This window comes from Cryptotermes secundus, unplaced genomic scaffold (assembly GCF_002891405.2).
Source record: "Cryptotermes secundus unplaced genomic scaffold, Csec_1.0 scaffold1764, whole genome shotgun sequence".
NCBI classification, from domain to species: Eukaryota; Metazoa; Arthropoda; class Insecta; order Blattodea; family Kalotermitidae; genus Cryptotermes; species Cryptotermes secundus.
The window spans coordinates 144593-166877 of record NW_019742006.1 but is presented as its reverse complement, the minus strand read 5'-3'; the positions used below and the strand labels follow the sequence as shown (position 1 = coordinate 166877).

General features: G+C 43.0%; 1 protein-coding gene across 1 annotated transcript in view; it reads right to left on the bottom strand.

Moving 5' to 3' along the window:
* Window positions 1–222: 222 nt before the first annotated feature.
* The window catches only part of LOC111873005 (breast cancer anti-estrogen resistance protein 1), a 75573-nt gene continuing 53510 nt past the window's right edge, over window positions 223–22285 (bottom strand). Inside the window, exons 2-6 of the mRNA XM_023867359.2 lie at window positions 19396–19539; window positions 17994–18137; window positions 4833–4959; window positions 4162–4577; window positions 223–2451 (exon numbers count right to left, since the gene is read on the bottom strand). Of these exons, the coding sequence (XP_023723127.1) occupies window positions 1285–2451; window positions 4162–4577; window positions 4833–4959; window positions 17994–18137; window positions 19396–19539 (1998 nt within the window). The 3' untranslated portion in view covers window positions 223–1284. The remainder of the gene's footprint in view (window positions 2452–4161; window positions 4578–4832; window positions 4960–17993; window positions 18138–19395; window positions 19540–22285) is intronic.

The following is a 22285-nucleotide window of genomic DNA, read 5'->3' as shown; positions in this document are numbered from 1 at the left end:
GGTCGCGAGTCCCAAGGGACTCGGACCTGAGAAAGACTGTGCTGGAAAGGACCAGCAGCATATACAAAAGACAGACCCGTCCTCTCGTCAGAGAAGGCGCCCCACAGAAACAAGACCGTAACTGTCAAACGATAATAATTAATATCTGGTCATGAGCCCCAAATGGGGCTCGACACCAAGACTTACAGACTGACTGACTGTCAGTCGCAATGTAACTCTCTCTAAGGTTTGGCCACACAGAGTGCTACACTATGTTTGCTACGTACGTTGTGTACACTCTGCAACGCAGCTAACATAGGGAACATAGCATACAGAAGTCTGTGTGGCCAGTCACATTGGCAATAAAGGGAGATATTTTTCTGTTCGTATAGTGAACATAGTGTACATAGCGTGCATTGCGTACCTAGCGCTCTGTGTGGCCAAACCTTTAGAGAATTGGTGATAAAAGGTGAAATATTGATCTAATCTCTTTTAAAAAAATATCCTGACTGACTTGAATAATCTGATAATTCTGGAATTTCTTCATTGTCCTCTTATGATTAGCCCTAATTTAAGTTCAAAACCATTATCAGAATCACAGTCATTTCCAATTTCCACAATTTTTTCTTTTCTTAAGTGTTCCTAAAATCTTTCTGCTGCCATGACTGCACTTTGTTAGAACTCACAAATCACAAAGGTAGTAGTACTGTGTGCTAGGGATCAGCTGTTGCATCATACAATTGCCATGTTTCACACACGAGCTCTCATACGTCAAGCAACCTATATTCATTGATGATGTAACCCATCACAATTTAATACAAGCTATAAAGAGAAGTGTGCTAAATCAACTTCTGTTGAAGCTGACAGATTAAAGCCTCCCGTAATGTCAACTGACATTGAGTTTCAGAGTGAATGTCTTAACATCAGCAAAGGTATTATAAAATCAATATGAACAGAAGCAAGAAAGGAAACTGTCTGCAAGATTGTTTTCCATATCTGCATGTTTTGATCATAACAAAGAGCATGCACATGAATCAATAAAAGTACTATGTACCTTTATGTAGGTCTATAGTGAATCAATCATTTGAATACTGAGCTGGAAAGCAAGCGCTTTCTTCTCAGTTACACAAAAGACTGGCATCACATCATATGCAAAATGCACTACTCATTTTTCATGGCAATGTGTTAGCTTTTAGTTTCACTAAATATGGCAGTTTCTTGTGGAATGTACAGGTTTTCTATACTAGTTAGGCATTAAAATCGATGTTAAGTAGACACATACACACACACATGCTCTGCTGTTTTCTACTGCACAACACTGGGCTGCTGCGCAGCTTGAACCATACTCAGCTTTAGGTCTCTCGCAAGATGAGAAATGTCTACAACAGAGTCCACCATTTCCTGTACGGCAGTAACACTCGGAAACTGAAGTGCTGCTTTCTTGGTCTTGTGTACTGTAGCTGCCAGAGCCTCTGACAAGGCATTGGCACACTGTAGTACTCTCGCCCTTACTTCAGGCCGCATGACATTACGGTGCACTGTGTCACCAATGTGGACTAGTCTGTGTGCACTCAAAACTACAAACTTACTGTGTGCAAGGAATACTTTAGGAGGCTGATTGTGTTCAACAGTTTGAAGGAATGCATCAATAGCATGTGTTAAGTGTGTGGTGTAAGTTACTGTTTGTGCAGCATAGAAAGTCAAGACCTGGCGATCATTTGGATCGAGTTCATCACCTGATGCTGCTTTAGGTTCACTTATAACAGCTGCTGATTCTGCCTCTTTCACCAGTACATCATAGGATTTTCGAAGTTCTGCAGGAAGAGCATCACGAATCTCTGCATGCTGCTGTGCCACGCTTTCTCTGGATTCCAGATTGACATAATCATAGTCCTCAAGCCATTCACCGTTGTTTCCAGGAGGCGTAGAAGCCCGTTTGAAGAGAAGTGTAGAGTTGCCTTGGATGAAAGATGCTGTTTGCCGTACGTCTTCTGTTAGTGCCCTTGCACATGCAACAAGTTGATCAAGAGCATCAGGTGGTTGGGGTGTCATTTGTTTCCCTTCTGCTTGCTCATCATCTGGATGAGACAGAGTATCAACTGACCACTCCAAGCTATCTAGTGTTGCAGCTGCCTCCTGAACAAGCCTATCTGCATCTCTTAGCGCCTTTATTAAAGGCCGTAACTTGACTGCTAGCCCTTTGTCTGGAGCCTTTGCTGCATTTCCTAGTGATCCTTCTCCAAATTCAGCAAGGTCATGCAAAGAGGTACGAAGCCTTACCACAGCCAATTTGATGTCCATTAATTTTGGTTCAAGTCTTTCCTTACAGCGCCACTGAGGTCCTGCATAAGCTAGCAGCCTGGAGATAGCAGCAGTGGCTTCGCTTTGGAGCCGAGCCAAAGAATCAAGGGCTGAATTAAGTTCCAGTGGAAGTTCACGTGGAGTGGGGTTTGATGCTGGCACATCATACAACTGCAACAGATTAAACATAACATGCACTTTATTGTCATTTGCTGGCCTAAGGATATTTTCTGGTTTCACATAAATCTATACATTTCAGTTAGAATTTTGTCTGGCAGCACTGTAAATCAAGGATAGCAGCGTGAATCACACAACAGTTTTTGAAAGTTTCGTTTCATGGTATGTTTGAACAGACAGTTAACTTCATCATGCCATCTGCAGATCCAAGAAAAGAATAAAAAGCGGGCTTCAAACATTAGCAAAGACTTATCACAAACCAAGCTTATGTTGGGTGGGGATCTTCCCCCTCCCAACTTAAAAAAATAAAGAGGAGGAAATATGTTAAATATGAACATCAAACGATCTTGAACACAGTTTGTGGTGCCCTCTGTGTTTCAATACAGAGATCCAAAACTTAGGGGTCATTTATTCATCAGTAATCTGTCAAGACGACAGGTCCACAGTCTCTTCCAAAACAGTTCCTCCACTTGATGCGATCTAGAGCTTTCTCCTTCAAATGAAAATATCCTCTTCTGTCCCCAAGGTCATCCAGCGTCTTCTTACGTCTTCTTCCTCGTCTTCTGGTCACTTCTATCCGCCCCTCTATCTTTCCTTCAATAACTTCTTTTAGAAAGCAGTTACTGCGTAAGATATGACCAATCCAATTAACCTTCCATTTTCTTATTTCGTGTAGGATATTCCTCTGCTCACTGACTCTAAATAACACTTCTTCATTTCTCACATAATCGGTCCAACTGATCTTCTCCATCCTTCTCCAACACCACATTTCGAAGCGTTCCAGGTGTTTCTGATCTACTGCCCTAAGTGTCCAAGTTTCAGCCCCATTGCTAAACAGCTTAGACATAAGTTTGTAAAGTTAAATTCTCAACTCAGAGACAAGGTGTCCTGAATGTGATCTGAGGCTCTTACAGCAGTGTATATTAAAATCTGAGTCTTCTGAGATGTAACATCATGTGAGGTTGCATGGTGTAATATCCCAGGTCATATACAGAATATCCTGAATGAGGTTCTTCATGGCTTTTGGAACTTCCTTCAGGCTGATGCTAGAAAAGTACTCTTAAATAGGTCATAACTTCCCTCCACATCCTGTTCAGTTCCATCATCTAGAATCATCCATCCATGACTGTATACTACGTAACCTATGCTGCTGTTAAGTCAAGAAACTACCTCATATACTTTCATGGCATAGTGCTTAGTTACAGGGGTAACTCTACTTTCCTTTATCAGTATTAGGCACATTATTCATGCAGATATGCAGCAATCAGTGCAGATAAAAATATTCTTGATATGTCTCAAATTATCAGGATATACTGCTGCCACTGTTATCAACATGAAACATGCTCAGCCAATAAGCAACCTGTGTGCTGGGCTTGATTTGGGCCTATCAACCGTAAGTGCCACCTGAAGACTTGTACGTGGCAGAGTGGGAACTCAACCATAGGAGAGTTTAGAACTTGCAACCTGACAGCATATGGCCTCTGAACTGAGACCCAGATCTTGGCAGAACAGTGGTCTCTGAAATGGCCATGTTATGAAGAAAATGGCAGGTTGTGAGGCTCTAAACCGGTTGGGACTTACACAGTAATCGGAAGAAAAAAAGACACTGGCTGTAAGTGGTAGCAGCAAGAAGAGACAGTTTAAACATGTGCCTTACAAGAGCAGGCATGTCTTTTACTGCTGCAGATGTTCACTTCATGTTACCTGCTGCTGTAGCTGCTGAAGCTGTAGTTGGGGTCCACCTCTTGTAGGCCGTGGTACATCATACTCTGGTGCAAGCGCAAGACTGGACCTATTGGAACTGGACACGGAGTCTGCGGTGAGTGAACTGGCAGAGCTGCTTGGGGTTAGCTGCTGCTGCTGCTGCTGCTGCTGCTGTAGCAGCAACACATTCCCACCGGCTAGTGCAGTGCCCAATGGCCGTGGGACATCATAACTGTCAATCGAGTCCCGACAGCCAGGCGGGGCAGGAGAAGTGCGCCAGCATGATCTTGGTGTGTCATAGTTGGCAGCTACCGGATTGGCTCGAGGAGGAATGTCATATGATTCACTTCCTCCACTGGTGTCTATTGGAGGATCACTAGACCCAGACGAACGTGATGGAGGGACTGAGTATCGACCTATAAAGTACAAGTGATATCAGACATATGTTGCCAGTTAGAATAGTTCTGAAGGCCACAGAAGTGTTCAGTCATTTTGATGTAACCTTAACATTCAGTATGCTTAAAGGCTAAGCCTGAGTGTTAAGAGGGTTTGTTGGTGGTCAATTTACATCCACAGAAAAGTTTTACTCTTGTTCCACATGTGTATCTTAGTGCCATCACATGCATCAGATAGTACACCCTGAGAAGAATAAAATTTCTAAACCTACTAACCTTGATTTCCATCAACTACAGATATGTGTGCTGTAGGTGGCACATCATATCTGCCTTGATTTGAAATATTCCTGTTTGGTGGTAAATCATATAAGTATACATCACCAAATTTCTGAGGTGTTAGAACCTGAAATAACAAATGAAAATTTGTAATTAGTGATACCTTAATCAAATTTTAAATAGAAAAGATACTACAAGGGACTGAATCCTCTTACAAATGACATCATCATGTGACTGAAGAAATGATAATTATAGCAACTGTTGATATGTTTGAAGAAACTTCATTCTGGTATTACATAAAGTATGAGACGTCATTATCTCTGAAAATATTAATAGAGAACTCTGATTGCTGATTACAAAATGGGGAGACTCCTAATTGTTGTATATAAAACAGAACATGTAGCTGGACTTCTCTTGAAGACCGTACAGTTAAAGCCCACAATATGTACCAGTAGTGTCATGGCTTTTGAAAATTCAATGGAATGTATCCTCATTTTGTAAATAAACTTATATTGTTACTATTCACAGATTCAGTACAGTTTAATTATAACATGAAGGTGTAAATGCTAACATTCTGACATGCAGTTGTCATGACTCTCTTTAGTAATATGCTGAACAGATGCTACATAAAATGATTTTTATAAGAATTACCACTGTTAAGCATATTGTAGCATGTAGACCTGTTACTATGCAACGAATATGAGATAAGCGAATATACCAAAGCCATTTCTATGCAAAGGCTCAGTAAACGCGTTCCTGCTATACTTGATATGCCTGCAACAATAGAGGTACTGTTTGGAAGTGTTCTCTAATTGGTCAGCGCAAAGGGGTTATCTGGAGGACAGGTGTAGCAAGAACAGTTCTACCCGTGTGAACGCAGAGTCGAATACGTCCACCGTGACCCTGCGACGAAAAGGGAAGTCTCAAATCTGAGATAGTAAAATATGGTCGCGAGTCCCAAGGGACTCAGCCCCAAGACAGACTGTGCTGTCAAGTGTCAGCAGCATATACAAAAGACAGGCCCGCCCTCTCATCAGAAAGGGCGCCCCACAAAAAGGCCGTAACTGTCAAACAGTAATAAATATCTGGTCATGAGCCCCAGATAGGGGCTTGACACCATGACCGACCGACCGACCGACCGACCGACCGTCAGTCGCAATGTGACTTTGGCTTTGACTTTTTTTAAATCGCTTAGTGGAGGGTGGAGTCCAACTGGGTCCACTCCGCACAGTGGCCACTGATTGGCCTATTGTAGCCTGCTCCAGGTGATTATGATGGAGAATTTGGTGGAATGAAGATTAGCAGGGGAAACCGAAGTACTCGGAGAAAACCCGCCCCAGCGCCACTTTGTCCACCACAAATCCCACTTGACCAACCCGGGATCGAACCCGGGCCGCCGCGGTGGGAAGCCAGCGACTGAGTTGGCTTTGACTTGAACAGTTCGTCAATCCCGTGTGGAGGTGGGGTCGAATACCTCCACCGTAGCCCTGCGAGTGGCAGGAGGCGACGAAAAGAGAAGTCTGTAATCTGAGGCAGTAAAATATGGCCGCCAGTCCCACGGGACTCGGACCGGAGAACGACTGTGCTGGCAAGGACCATCAGCAATTGTAAACAACAGACCCGTCATCTCGTCAGAGTGCCCCACAAACCAGCAACTGTCTGACAGCAAAAAAAAAATCTTATCGTAAGCCCCAGATGGGTGCTTTGTTCCAAGACAGACTGGCCGACTGACCGCAGGTCGTAACAAGACTCAGACTCGGACTAAAGAAGAGTTCAGTTGAAGGGAAGCTTCCATCCAGGGAGGGCTTCGGCACAGAGCAGAGGGAATAGCCACTGTTAGAAGGTGTTACCAGGAAACTGCTAGTGAAGACACTGCAGGATGGAGAAGATTTAGCGTGATTTGTAAAGTGTGGTAATCAGCGATAGTGTCATAGTTATCTGTAGTTACGACCTGTAAGTTGTCAATAAATCCAATTATCCAGAACCCAGTCTATAGTCATTCCATACTATGTGACAATATAATAATACCAAAATGTTTTAATATTCATGATTTATTTAATCCGTCTTGCAGTGCATACATTCATTTATCTCCTTCTTTCCCTCGCACTACATGTTTCGGCATAATAATGCCATCTTCAGGTGCTTACTTGTCCACGTCAAACCAGTTCATTGCATGCCATGTTCACACATTAAAATAACTAAAATATGTATCTATCATATACATTGTCAAACGTTAAAAATATTAAAATTGTTCAGGATACCACATCGCTACGTCGCCCCTCACTACGTCAGTCACGCCCATTCTCCTTTGTTGGAGCACTCCTTCACTATCTTGTGTGTTGTGCTTTTGTTGTGTTTTAATATTGTTCTTTAATAATAGGTTGGCTAATCAACTGGGGCTAGCAACGCAGTTAATTTATATTGCAAAATTATATTTTAGAAAAATATGTGACCCAACACACGTTAATGAAAATAAGTAGTAAAAAAAGGCAAAGTCATCTCTGTGCTTAACCAATCAGTCACTACGCCATGAATGCGTATGGGGGAGTGGATGTATAGATCCACATTTTCGTCACCGTGGCACTAGTTGCAGGTGAGTGGTCAGCTTCGCGCCATTACCGCTTTACCCCCGGGGAAATAGCCCCCGGTACCCATTAGATTGGAGGCTAGGTGGACCCCAGAGCCGGTCTGGACTACGTGGAGAAAATTTTTGACCCTACCGGGACTCGAACTCCGACTCCTCGGTCGTCTAGCCCCTAGCCAGTCAATACACCTACTACGCTATCCTCTCTCCGATGGTAAACTAGTACTAATAATAAAAAAATATAAATGAAAAAAATTATAAACATTAATTCATGCATCCCACATCCAACTTTCTTGCTAACAGAAAAAAACTTTTTTGTGAAAAAAGATGGTGACTGCTGACAGGAAAATAGTGCACCCATCTCCAAATGTAATTACAATATACTCGTACTGTCTCTGTACATAGTTGGAACATTTGTTCACGTTTTATTAACAGTATTCACATGACAATTTTGTTGGAAAACTTAAAAACAAGAAAATACTTCAGAGACCTTGGCGCGGGAACACGGCCATATTGATTCTTTGCACAGCTGATAACATTTCAACTGCACCTTCATAGAATGATCACGTATGATGCAGAACGAAACCATCACGGCCTGTTTTAAGGTATGGTCCCACAGTGTGCCTCAAGGGAATGCATATACCTCAGTCAGAATAGCTCAACACATGGCCGAGATTCGAACCCACGGCCTAATGAAAATAAAACATAAGTTCTATCCACGCAACCTCAGTGTTCAGTTAGTTCAGAAGTATATAAAAGAAATAAGTGTTTAGTAAGTAAACTAAACTGAACTGGTTTCAGACATTCCTATCGCGCCTTTTGTGAACTTGGCGATGAACAACAGGATCCCATAACACGTTTACAAACACCTGAATAACTATCAACCGTTCAAGAAGACCTTGTACCATAGACTTGGCCTTTGACTGTGAAACATTCAACATGGTATTTTGATACCGTGTAGTTCGGAAGTTCACTAACGTTTCGGAAGAGCAGATTTCCTCCATCTTCACGATCTAAGGGTGAACCAAACAAGAAACAGGCAGTACGGTATTTTGAATTTGACAATCTGACAACGCAGGATGTTGAGTAAAAGGCAGACACCGCCCCACCCAATGTTACCATGACAACGGATATTGCTCTCTGTACCCCCAGTGCCTGCCTATTGATTCAGGCTCTGGACCAACAGGGATGCTGTACTACCAAACCACACGCGAGACTCATTTTAATGTGTAATTGGGAAGAGGTAGGAAATTGTGGGCCTGTAATACTCTGTCCTCCACACAAGATATAACTCACACAGGCAAAATCCGATATTTCAGTCCCGACCAAATCGAATATAACGAGTTCGATAATCGAATTTCCTTACATCGCTCTAACAATACTACACGAGGAGTAAAAATGAAAAGTTCCTCGTTCTGAAATTTTCTGTTCTTCCCTGGAAGCTATAGATTTTACGTATCGAGATGAAAAATTGCTAATAACGCTTCTTGAAATACTGTAGTCCCCCAATGGAGAACACTTTCCGTTTCGTGTCATGACCCACTTAACGAAACAAATTTTGTCAAGCCTTCAGCCTACAATTGCTGTAGTTTACAGCACAATTTTGTTACTTTCTTGCCTGAGGTTTGTCACGAGAAAAAGTAGTTTGACGAGGCTGGAATTTCAAATTGTCTGACGCCGAGTGATTGCTTCACATGAAAAATGCAGGTAGCTGATACGTCTGCTACCTATCGATCTGACCATAGCTTCAGTGAATTTTACTTTACTACCTTTGTAAGCGCGATAACAAGCCTGCGAAGCGTCTGTTAATTGCATTCATTCGGTCTGTCCATCCGTCCAACGCATGGACTCGAGAACCGCAGGGGGGATTTTGGTGGAATTTGACACTGATTTCAATTTTAATTTAGATCGGGTACGCTTAACTATCACTTTACATGTACCTCGCTAAATATATGACGAAAATGTTTCGAAGAAATATTGTACAGGAAATTGAAACATTCTGTGCCCAGTACATTTTATCTGGAGAGCCTTGCAGTTTTTTAAAAAAATTATATTCTACGTTTTCGAACTTGCGTATTCAACAATGAACAATGGCCTCCTAAACATGATCGCAATTAAAGAAAAAACCTTTATTGAGTTCGAACTGCGCCGAAATTATACTTGGTTCATTCTATTAGTAGTATTCTATTAAATTATGACCTTGAAACTTATATTAAACAGTTTACGTGTATTTATTTTTTTGTCTAGTGTGTATTTTTAAATCATCAAGTACATAGATTTGATCTCCCGTCAATTCGAGTGTCACGTAACAATCGATAGTTGCATGTGAATTTAATGGTTTCTTGTTATAAGGGAAGAGTTCGTTTTAGTCTTCATCATTTAATTCATAACCAACTCTGTCAGACGCACCTGCCAAGTGCACATTGGGCCCATATACTTTTACAGCCTTGTTCATTTGTAATTACCAGGGCCGGGATTTTGATGTTATGTCATCTTTTTTTCTTTGTATCCTATGCGATGCTCTTAAATATATAAATCTCGGATATGAGCTGCTGGTTACAGAAATGTAAATTTTATAAGTAATTATTTTTTGTCATTTTTTGATATTTTTAGGTTTAATGTCATTTTTTTCATTTTGGGGGTAATTTTTGGTAAATTTTTGGACTTTTAAGGGTATTTCTTGTCATTTTTGGCCATTTTAGGGAATTTTTCTTCATGTTTTCTGAAATGTGAATAACATGGAAGCGAAGTGTTCTTTCTTTTCTCCTTTAGGTCAGTTTTCTGGATTTTTTCGGTGAGTTTATATATAGGTCATTTTTTAAATATTTTCAGGCCTTGTGACGAGCTGACCACCCATCCAAGGAGTCCTGTCGTCTGTAATGACCATGAAACTGAGAATTCAGCCCTATGCTCCAAAGTGGAGCAAGAGGAAGAAAATTTAAAAAAATTAAATTAATGAAGCCTGGATAACAATGTAATTTCCGTGAACGTGGTACGTTTGAAATCCATTTAAATCACTTCATGATGTACCGCGAGGAATACGATGCCTCTCTTGCCAGTCGTACTTGCATGGGATCCATCTCACTGTCGTTACAATGATCGGCATACAAGGGACATCTGGTGCAGACGAAATGCTGCTACTGAATTCAAGACATGGATTCATGGCGGCCAACCTGTTACAACTGGCGTACAGAAAATGTTGCTATCAAAAATTTGGTCAAGTACTTAAGATCTGAATCCGATTGGTTGTTCGATAATTCGACAGTCACGCTTAACAAATGCAGATGAGCTGACTTAAATCTATAATCAAACAACGAACCATCATACCAAACATTCCTCCAGCAATAGATATATATCTACACTAATCAGGAAATTCCCTTCTTTACGGAACCCGATGGCTCGTTAGAGTAAACAGAAATCCCATTACATTCCATCTCGACCTAGTTCAATCCAGTTCACATCCTCGTAATCATATCTTACTGATACTGGTTATGAGAATTCTTCCAGAAATTGTGGAAGACAGAAAACTGTCATGCCGAAACGCTTCATATCTTTTTGGAGGGAGACCCTGGAATTATTTTGTTGTCCCTCTTGAGTTTCTGAACGCTGTCCATGAGGCCATAAAGCATTATTCACTAGAACAGCAAACAAGTGCGTAGCGTATCTGTACATACCAAGTGATGTTGGTCTCCACGCCATGGATATTACAATTAACGTCTTTCTTATCGTTAAGATTCAAGTTTCGTTATTCCGTGAGAAAGGAACAGCCTTCGTTTAAGTTTAGGTATACAAATGGCGTTCTCTGTAAATTCCTTATTTCTCGTATCTCATTCCATACACACCACATCGCAAATCTCCCCCAAATTAAATTTCATGTTGTTAACATAATATTGCCACGTGAATGACGGGTCCCCTTGTGTCTAAGCATTGCCATAAATGCGTATACAGAGTGGTCGTTCCTTTATACTTTGGTTTATTTAAAGACGTTTCATCAGATGTAAAATTTATGATAACGTCGAATGAGAAAGGACAGTATGATTATGAATGACGAATATATAAGGACGTGGGAAGCAGCAGTCGTAAGACGGCATTTCCCTGGAGGGAACGAGTAAAAACAAAATCCTCAGGACAGTCATTCTCCAGGTCGAGACATGATCTGGCGTCTTTCTGTTAGCAAGGCCAGTCGTTCTCCAGGTCGAGATATGAGCTGGCGTCTTTCTGTTAGCAAGGCCAGTCGATCTCCAGGTCGAGATATGAACTGGTGTCCTTCTGTTAGCAAGACTAGTCGATCTCCAGGTCAAGACATGATCTGGCGTCCTTCTGTTAGCAAGACTAGTCGATCTCCAGGTCTAGATATGAGCTGGCCTCCTTCTGTTAGCAAGACTAGTCGATCTCCAGGTCTAGATATGAGCTGGCCTCCTTCTGTTAGCAAGACTAGTCGATCTCCAGGTCTAGATATGAGCTGGCCTCCTTCTGTTAGCAAGACTAGTCGATCTCCAGGTCTAGATATGAGCTGGCCTCCTTCTGTTAGCAAGACTAGTCGATCTCCAGGTCTAGATATGAGCTGGCCTCCTTCTGTTAGCAAGACTAGTCGATCTCCAGGTCAAGCAAGACATGAGCTGGCGTCCTTCTGTTAGCAAGAACAGTCGATCTCCAGGTCAAGATATGAACTGGAATCCTTCTGTTAGCAAGACTAGTCGATCTCCAGGTCTAGATATGAGCTGGCGTCCTTCTGTTAGCAAGACTAGTCGATCTCCAGGTCTAGACATGATCTGGCGTCCTTCTGTTAGCAAGACTAGTCGATCTCCAGGTCAAGCAAGACATGAGCTGGCGTCCTTCTGTTAGCAAGAACAGTCGATCCCCAGGTCTAGAAATGAGCTGGCGTCCTTCTGTTAGCAAGAGTAGTCGATCTCCAGGTCGAGATATGAGCTGGCGTCCCTCTGTTAGCAAGCCTAGTAACACGCTCAGTTAGGAGTTTTCTGACCACGCCTTAACTGCGATTTTAGTAGTGGGCTGGGCAGCAATGCCTACACACCTGGCAGTGTCTGTTATGTACTGATGAGCCTTCACTGCCCACCTGCACACACGCATGGCGCGCGGAGGTCTGTGCGTGACCTCTCCATTGACTTGGGTGTGGACAGTCAGCCAAGGCGGGAAATCTCACACAGGGGGAATTTGAACCCGGCATTAGTCGGTTGGTTCAAGAAGTGAGGTACTCCACCACATATTTGCTCTGAATAAGGTTTCTTCAAGGTGTACACGACAGAACTGCCCCAACATGTTCACAGCAGATGCAAGTTGAACCCGTAAGTCCCAGCCAGCACTGCCAATTTAGGATGCGAGAACGGGGTGTGACGTCTGAAAGATGACCGGGTACAGGCGTAGCTCCAAATTAGGGTAACTGACCCATACTGGGAAAATCTGTTGTTTTGTACAGTTGTTTCTATACTTTACAGTTCTTTGTCGGAGACCTGAGAATCTGTGTTCAGTCTTTCCACGCAATAAAAAAATTAACGCAGAATAATGAGATCATGACCATATTTTAACAGCAATATTTGGTGCGGAATATATATATATATATTTTTATTTATACAGATATATACATACACACATACTATTAGAGATATGCCCAATTTCTTTTCGATTTGTGTGTGTGTGAAACTTGGTCTCTGACATTAAGTGAGGAACACCGACTGAAGGTGTTTGCGAACAGGGTGTTGAGGAGAATATTTGGACCGAAGAGGGATGAAGTGACGGGAGGTTGGAGAAAACTACATAATGAGGAACTTCATAACTTATACTCTTCACCAAGTATAATTAGAATTATAGTCAACGAGGATGAGGTGGGCAGTGCATGTAGCACGAATGGGGAGAAGAATAATGCATATGGGATACTGGTGAGAAAGCCAGAAGGAAAGAGACCACTACAAAGACCAAGACGTAGGTGGGTGGACAATATTAAAATGGATCTTAGAGAGATAGGATGGAGTGGTAAGAACTGGATTGATCTAGCTCAGGCTAGGGACCAGTGGAGGGCTCTTGTGAACACGATAATGAACCTTCGGGTTCCATAAAATGTTGAGAAATTTTAAGTAGCTGAACCACTGGCGGCTTCTCAAGAAGGTTCAGCTCCACCGAGTCAATCAGTTTTTCGTGTAGGCCAATATAACCGGACTGCCATAAAGTTCAAATCGAACTTGGCCAAAATTCTCAAAAACGGGTCACTGCACCTGAAACTGTGTGCATAATACAGAATTTGAGGTTCTCACAGAGGTGGTTATAAAGAGTTCTATCTTCTGGGATACAACGCCGTGTAGTTCGCTGAAAGTCAACTGATGTTTAGGAGGAACATATCGCCTCCATTTTCGGAGTCGAAGAATAAGCCAATCAAGAAAGCAGCATGAAGCAGGTAGGGAGCAGAGTGAACAATGTTCTTATTAGTGAAAGAGACTGCTCCTTTGAAAACTGAGCTCTTTCTAACTTCTTCTGAACTTAATCTGATTCGAAAGCCAATGACAAGTCCCGTTAATTTTCTTAATAACGTCAAAATATCACGCGTCCGTTTGAGTTTCTTGTTAATACATGATAAATAAAATTAAATAATGTTAAATTGATTTATCTAAATTACTGATTGCATTATCTGACAACGCAGGGGCTTCACGTATCATGACTTCCTCTTGTGACAGGAGGTTGGACAAAACTGCTTAATGGGGAGTTTCGTAACTTGTACTCTTCTCCAAGTACGTATAATTAGAATGATCGAGTCAAGGATGATGAGATGGGCAGGGTATGTGGCATGAATGGGGGAGAGGAGGAATGCATATAGGATATTGGTGGAAAAGCCGGAAGGAAGGAGACCACTGGGAAGACTAAGATGTAGGTGGATTGACAATATTAAAATGGATCTTAGAGAGATAGGATGGGATGGTATGGATTCGATTGATCTGGCTCAGGATAGGGACCAGTGGAGGGCTCTTGTGAACATGGAAATGAACCTTCGGGTTCCATAAAATGCTTGGAAGTTCTTGCGTAGCTGCACAACTGGCGGCTTCTCAAGAAGGGCTCAGCTCCATGAGTGAGTAAGTGAGTTAGCTTCCAGGAAATAAGAAAGAAACTTCAATACATAAACATTTCTTGGCCCCAGAATAGCAGACATCCTTATGTAGAAACACAGCACCTTCAACAATCGATCTGGTTCGGTTGCTATGGCGACAATTTTATTACTTAAATTAACTAGGATTCTCCCGAGGGCCACTCCCCAAATCGAAAATCGTTCCGCTCGCACTACAACGCGCATTTCTGTATAGAATGCGACTATGTACCGCGTAAATAAAGAACACCTGAAGTATTATTTCATATAAGAAATATGCTGTTAACTGTGCAAGTTAGAGTTTCTAAAACTGAAAAGGAAACAAATTCTAAAATGTATTTCCAAGTAGTAAGGGGATATTTTGTGACCTGAATTGAAAGGTTCGTACCGCTCTTGCCATCAGTTATAATGTCCACTCCCAGAACAAGCATGGCCAGTGGAAATGTTGACATATCCAGTCTTCTGAAACTCACTTTACTGAGTCCATACATATAATAATAAATATGGTGTCATTACCAGCTGGAACTAACCTATCCACTTACGAAGGATAACGAACTGAACTAAGCTTCATGGAACTGAGTCTCTTTCAAAAAAACCAACAGATGCTCGGCCACTAAAGAAATTCCGAACATTTTTCAGAAAATGAAGGTGCATTATTTTGTTCACAGGAGCCAGCCACTGGTCTCTATCCTTAGCCAGATGAGTAAGTTCCATACCCCAAATCCTATTAAGAGTCCGTATAGCAACTGGCTAAGGGCTGGACGATCGACGGGTCAGAGTTCCAGCGCCGGTAGGGTCAAGAATTTTCTCTCCTCCAAGTCGTCCAGCCCGGCTCCGGAGTCCACCCAACCTCCTATCCTATAGGTGCCGGGGGCTCTTTCTCCAGGGGTAAAGCAGCTGGGGCGTGAAACTGACCACTCACCTCCAACTAGTGCCGAGGTCAAGAAAATATGGATCTATACATCCACTCCCCCATACGCCTTCATGGCGTGGTGCTTAATTAGTCAAGCACAGGAACAACTTCACCTTTTTAACTGTGCAAGTAACATGAACTGATTTGTGTGTACAGAAATGGTCTGTCATTTGGGGGGGGGAAATAAGTGTAACTGACGATTCCTTTCGTTTCTAGTGGATTTTGTCTGAATCTGGTGGGATGCTGACACTAACACAGGTCGGCAGATTTTTAACTTCGGCCCAAGAAGCTCGGACCGATCTCCATTACGTGAGACGCTAAGAGTCCGCGACGGTAACTGATGATTGGTCTTCTGAGGCTCGATGTCATGTGATCCTCTTCATATTTCAACAGATTTCAACAGAAACTAGTCTTCACATAACAAATTTGTAAACAACGCAAGGCAGATCTATAACTTTTTTTTTCAAATCTTAAGTGTTGGTTCTTTCATCACCAAATTTCTTATTTTCTAACTAAACGCTGTTACAATACCTCCACAACATTTCAACGGGGGGTAAGTTTAACCCCCTCTGCTTCAAAACTGCCACTGAATAGTGAAGATCCTTGCTACACACAGCATTATGATGCAACCTGTTCACGACAAAGCCACCTCATTCAAACCTCTCTACGTCACTGAATTTGTTTCGGTCTTTCCAACCTTCGTCTTTGTCCCTTCACAGTGTGAAGGCCCTTTGTGATGAGGAAGGGCCCTTTCACTGTAAGAAGTGTTGCTAGCAAACACAGCACATACTGTGTTCAACAAACACTCCAGGGCGGTCTCTGGCATATATTACGATGCAAACATAGAACAACTTTCATGCGCTTCATTGGACTGAACCAGGCAAGCACCGTAACGCTAAGACAGTATTTTTTTGTGACTTACAGTTCAATATATTGCTTTGTAGTAATTCAATTTTGTTATGTAAACTGCAATTTACTATTTGTGGGGGTGTAGTTTCGGGACGGCCTGGCATATAGTTCGACAGATAAAGAAATGTGCATGAAATACAACGATAATCAGCGTAATTGTTTATTATTTACGGTTTATTTACCGACGCTACCACTTGATCAGACTATATGGCGTCGAATGGTACGATTATTAATTAATGACGAATTTGAAAGCATCTGGAAGAAAGCGGGCGTGGTCTAACTTAAGGTGCTATCCAATCATTTGACAGGATGGACTGTAGAACAAACAAAAAACAAAACAAATTCCGTGGTTTTAGTCCGCAAGCGAACTATACCGACCGAGCGACCGCCGCTTGTCGGCGAAGTTAGTGCCAACTTTAGCGGATAGTGTGTGTCACGTGGACAGCGCAACGAATCCCCACGGCCGTTAATTTCGGTTTTCTAGACCGGAGCAGCTATTTCCTTGAAACAGCTCCTCAATTATCGTCACAAGGCTGAGTGGACCTCGTTCCAGACCCATTTCTTCTCAGAAAATCTGGTAGCGCCGGGAATCGAAGCCGGACCTCTGACCACTAGACCAAAGAGGCGGTAGGATGGACTGCGGAAAACCACGAGAATTATCTGTCAGAACAGTCGAAGTCCCGCCAAGATTCGAACCAAGCACTTCCCGAAAAGAAAGAATACAGGTGAGAAATGCTACCGCCTAACACTGCACGCTCGATGCTAAACGGGTCATGAAACAGACACGCGCAAAAGGGATGAAGCTTTCGCCCCAACAGTAAAGTCGGAAATTGTGTTATGCTTTCCGAGAATGTCTCTAAAATAAGTTATAGGGCGGCGCCCCGGCATTGAAAAAAAAGTACTGGGGTCCGCCCTGAGTCGACTAGCCAACAGCCCTGATCACAAAGAACAAGAATTTTCATTTATCTTCGATAACATGTATGAAATGATCTGTTATTGAGTAAATCTGCTGTTTGTCACAAAAATTAGTCAAAACGGTGTAGCATGCCCAACAGTTTTGTATGCAATACATAAACAAATGTATATTATCAATTATCTTACTCATTGAGCTGAGCCCTTCTTGAGGAGCCGCCAATTCTGCAGCTACTCAAGAATTTCCCACCATTTTATGGAACCCGGAGGTTCATTACCGTGTTCACAAGAGCCCTCCACTGGTCCCTTATCACGCGGTTTTAAAATAACGATGTTATTTAAATGAAAGTACACGTTCATTCATCAATGAAGCTCATTTCCACGTTACAGTTGATAAAAATCATAAGAAAACTAAGAAAAAAATACAAACGTGGAAAAAGTGCTCTTTTGGCTCAAAATTCTATATAGAGGATAACTTAGGAGCTATCTCAAGGAAATAGTGGCTCCGGTCTAGAAAACCGAAATTAACGGCCGTGGGGATCCGTTGCGCTGACCACGCGACACCCTCTATCCGCTAAAGTCGGCACTAACTTCGCCGACAAGCGGCGGTCCCTCGGTAGGTATAGTTCGCTTGCGGATTAAAATCACGGAGTTTTTTTTTTTATCCGCTAAATACGTACATTCTTTGCCTGAAATGGTGAACAGCATCTCCGTCGGAAAACATGACGACATCATGCGAAGTGTGAAACTCACCTTGTTAGGCTGGACATGCCAGCTGCGCCGTTTCCCCTGCCGCTGCAAAGTGTTTAGCTCCAAAAGCTCTGGGCTGTCGGCCAGAAGTTGCCCCGTGTCGTATACTCCTGCCAGGAGGCGCAGTCTGTTCCCAGGGCAGATACCCTGCGACGACATACACATCAAAAACACTTCAGCGATAACTGGAAGTGAAGTGACTTCATGTCTGAATGGTCCCGTAGTGAAGAGATGAAGACCGAAATGTAAGCCATCTGATAATATCAATGCAGACTTCAGTAAAAGATAAGAATGGGTTACGTTGTCCCTGTGCTGTGCCATGATGGTAATATGGAGCAGAGGTATAGCTCGGCACTATATGAAGCTTCACACCCTGGTCGCTTGACCCCCGAGGGAGCCACACCCACTGGATAGGAGGCTGGGTGGGGCCCCGAGCCGGTCTAGACGCTGTGGAGGAGAGAAAAATATCTTCCCCCACCGGGAATCGAAACCCAGCCTTCCAGCCTGTAGCCCATCACTACACTGACTAAGATATGCCGGCTCATGTATACAATTTAGTGCTGTAATCTTTCTTTTTTTTTTCCCCTTGACGTATTAGACCCTCTGATCTGTTTCCTTTTCAAAATTAATCTGAAAGCTATGAAATGTACAGACACAGCTGGTAGGGCCCCATGAACGGGGGATTGCTCCGATTGAAGTCAAATTTAATGTAAGTACATTAATTTTGGAGGGGGGCACGCGGTAGCGTAGTGGTTGAGGTGCTACGCTACAAGCCGGAAGGTCGCGGGTTCAAATCCCGATGAGGTTATTGGATTTCTTCACTTGACCTAATCCTTCCAGCCGCACTAGGCCGTGGGGTTTACTCAGCCTCTAACACAAATGAGTACCAGGAATTAATTAAATAATTTTCCTGGGGTGTAAAGCGCGGCCCGCGAGTAAGGCTGACAACCTTACCGCCATCTTTGAGCAGATTGTCTAGATAATGTGGGACCCTCAACGTCTCACAACCCTATGGGCCTTCACGGGCTGGTACAGGGATAGCTTTACTTTTTATTTTACATTAATTTGGGGGGGGGCCTGAACATTCAGTGGAAGAGTTAGCTCGCGTTTGGAATCATGTTCATCCATGTGTTTCACTACTCTAACAACTTCGTGGATTATGATGATGAGATGGGTAAAGGAGAGAAGTGGGAAAAGGCGAAACAGAACAAAAAAGTAACGAACAGGAGAACAAAAACAAAAGCAAGAAATAAGAAATGCAAGGGGAGATGACCTCACTGCACGACAAACAGACGTACAGAACGGAGCGAAATGAAGAATTACAAGAGCTGGGAGAGAAGAGGAACCGGAGGAAGGGAACAGCAAAAGTACAAGGGGAGGAGTGACAAAATGGCAGAAGCCTCACCTGTCTCCCCCGCAGGGAGCACAGCCACCATCCCTCTATGCCACCCGTGTTCTGCTCCAGCACTGTGAGAACATCTCCCTTCCTGAAAGCCAGCTCATCCGGTGACTCTGCAATGTTATCGTACAAGGCGCGCGCCACGCAGTTCTGCAACACACAAACACGGATTCCAATGCAACAAGAGGTGTCAAGATCTGTACACACAATCCGAAGATAAGAGATCACTTCAGAACCCTAAGCCTAAATGAGGGGATAGTATTACGTTGGGTTACAGAACAGGCGAATGGCCGGCGGAACTGGTCGACCTTGGAGCATTCTAATGTTAATTTCGGGATACACTGAGCTGTTTTAACACTTCACATGTTACGCACGATATGTTTCGCTGGCTTCTGTCACGTCAGATTTACACAGTATTTGAGATCAGTATGAAACGTGACATCTCCAAACAGCTGAAACTAACAATTCCGTCTCGTCAACTACACAGATCATGCCTTACCACGCAAATATCTGAAAGGAAGATATCGCTAGTCTTACATATATATAACATTCGTAAGGTTTCTCCAGATAGCGCGGACATCTTTAAAACGGATCTTAGAGAATGTGATGGGATGGATTGGATTGATATGGCTCAGGATAGGAACCAGTGGAGGGCTCTTGTGAACACAGTAATGAACCTTTGGGTTCCATAAAATTCTGGGAAATTCTGAGTAGCTGCAGAATTGGCGGCTCCTCAAGAAGGGTTCAGCTCCATGAGTGAGTAAGTAAGCAAGCGCCATGGCTTAGTGCAAATTTAGTATCTCAGCATTAACTAAGATAGGTTTACACAATTTTCCTATGTTTTAAGGTTAGGCATTTTTAACGAAGTTATCTAACGATTTTCTGTGTCTCCTGGTTTTAAAATAAAAAAAAACTCAGCGTGCCTGGCATCCTCCAGGAAAGAAAAGAATTCTATACTGACAGCATACATATGAGGGGGCTGAATGCAATTTCAGGCATCTGCCAGAACATGCAGGCGCTGTTCCCAGCTGTCTCCCGTCACAACAGAGTATGTACCGCAATACTGGTATGACGCATAAGCAGTTCCATGTGTGTCGCGTCATAATATTTTACTAACGAGCTTCCTACTGTGAAAATATATAAATTCGTCACATTATTTCATCCCAAATATAAGATCAGTATTCTCAAATGGCTTATAGGCCCCGGCTCCTCGTCACGCCTGGTGTACCCCCAAATTCACAATTATAATGCTCTGCGCCGCAGGTATGTTCAGACTGGGAAAAACTGTGTTGTATATACGTAATATTAATTGCAAAAGTAGTACGAAAGGAACAGCAGGCCACGTGGTGAATACCGTCGGAAATTGGATCAAAGCCCTACTATCAACGGATATGACGAACCTAACAAGCGGGATTCGATTTATTTTCAAAACACAGAACTTCGTGAATACCGTGAAACCTTCAGCGCACAGCAATTATCCGCGAATGGGATCTCGGACAGGGTAGCTACTCTCTCCTCCCCTATATAAAAGTTGTAGCTATTTCACGTCATCTCGTGGCAATTTCACGGAGAATGTGACATTTCCTGGTGTTGTGTGACATGCATCTGGTGTCATTGTCAGCTTACCCCAGACGTTTCGTTGTTCACGGAAGCGGAATGGACGCCAACAACTCTTCCGGTCTGTCGTCATGGTAACGGCCAACCAACCGTTAGGGTCGGTCATGATTTGTCAACTTGTTTGAGTTTAACAGCTTGTTAATATTTATATAACTGTTGTAATTAAGCAAATTATGACCTTGTAAGGCCACTGATTGTTCTTCTGTTTACTCTGAATCTTACCTTTTCCCTCAAAACTGATTCATCGCACAACAATTTGGCACATAACATAAAATATGTTCCTTTAATATTCATAATACGTACATACTTGAACGTCACCCCCCTCCCCCCACACCCAAATGTGGTGCGAGGAACGCTCAAAATAGTGGCCAACTACTTCGGTTAATTAACACACTGAGCGGTTCGAATTTCGGCTGAGCCACAGGCTATACTGATATTTTTCGTAGTTCCCTCAGTCCCTTCACGAAAATGCAGGGACAGTCCACTGATTAGGCAACTACCGCTTTGTCCCTGATACTTTCAAAGCCATCATCATCATCATCATCATCATCACCACCACCACCATCCTGTGACCGCCTCTGTGGCCTAGTGGTCACAGTTCCTGGCTACAGATCCAGAGCTCCGGGTTCGATTCCCGGCGCTACCAGATTTTGTGAGAAGCAGTGGGTCTGGAACGGGGTCCACTCAGCCTCGTGAGGATAACTAAAGAGCTATTTCAAGGAAATAGCAGCTCCGGTCTAGAAAACCGAAATTAACGGCCGTGGGGATTCGTTGCGCTGACCACGCGACACCCTCTATCCGCTGAAGTTGTTACTAACTTCGCCGACAAGCGGCGGTCGCTCGGTCGGTACAGTTCGCTTGCGGACTAAAGGTCACGGAGTTTTTTATCATCGTCCTGTCATTCTATAGTCTAAATACTAATACCAATGTAAAATATTGCTGCAGACAAGCATCTACTGAAATTGAAGCGCCTTCAAAACAAAGTTCTCCACACCAATGGCAATTTTCCAAGGCGCGCATCGATTCGCGATTTGCACATGGCTTTCGAACTTCCATACATATATGATTACATAACAAAATTATGTAGACAACAAACAGAAGTCATACAAAATCGTGAAAATGCTAAGATTCGCAAAATTTGACAAGGCGAAGCCCGACACAGGAAATATAAGAGGCTTAAATTTGGCGGCAGTCAAGCATACGACCGTTCAAGTGATGACACTGCCGTTGTAGCGTGAGCTACTAATGATAGGGCATGATCTGCTGTACTGAGGCTGGA